Source organism: Phytophthora parasitica (assembly GCF_000247585.1).
Source record: "Phytophthora parasitica INRA-310 unplaced genomic scaffold supercont2.8, whole genome shotgun sequence".
Lineage (NCBI taxonomy): Eukaryota > Oomycota > Peronosporomycetes > Peronosporales > Peronosporaceae > Phytophthora > Phytophthora nicotianae.
Window position 1 is genome coordinate 733,225 of NW_008648994.1, and position 687 is coordinate 733,911.

Here is a 687-nt window from a genome sequence, read left to right on the forward strand (position 1 = left end):
AACTGAGAAATCTGAGACGAGCCAATTGCACCCAAGTGTCACCCAATTGTGACCAAATAGCCCCAACCTGCGCCCAAATGGGCACGAATGAAGCCCAACTTAAAAGAGTGGGACCTGGCTTGTATACGTACAGCCGGATTGCTGGTCAACGTGGAACTGGATATCCGAAGTGTTCATGCACCACGAAGTTCTAGGCTACACTTGTACTTACGCAAGCAGAATCAACCACAAAACGCATTGACTGAATTGGATACTAATGTATGCACGAAAGAAAACGTGTATTCAAAGTTAGCAGTAGAGCTAGCCTACAGACACATACGGAGATAGCGGTACCGTAGGCACTGCAGTGTTTTCTTGTCCACGTATCCTAGTGGTTCAGCACCACAGAACATTTCAAATGCGAGCAACACGTAGATTCCACAGTTGTAGCTGTCAGTCTGAACTCCAAGTCCAGAATCAAAAACCCACACACGAAATGGCGTTTGCACACTTGTAGGTAGCAAATGAACCAACGTCTGTGCCAATACACGCACGCTCATCGTGTATGAAGACGAGCTTGAATCGTACACTTCCACTGTACCGCCTTCAAGGTCGATCATGACTCCACACCAGTGGCTCCCATTGCAATTCACAGGTATCAACACCTTCTCACGTGTAAGCCCGCTCAGTGCGTCTCTGATGATTTCG

General features: G+C 47.6%; 1 protein-coding gene across 1 annotated transcript; it reads right to left on the reverse strand.

Annotated features, from left to right (window-relative positions):
- Nucleotides 1-262: 262 nt before the first annotated feature.
- PPTG_05846 (hypothetical protein) lies at nucleotides 263-687 on the reverse strand. Its single transcript, XM_008899576.1, has one exon. The coding sequence runs from the start codon at nucleotides 597-599 to the stop codon at nucleotides 306-308; it is 294 nt and encodes a 97-aa protein (XP_008897824.1). The 5' UTR covers nucleotides 600-687; the 3' UTR covers nucleotides 263-305.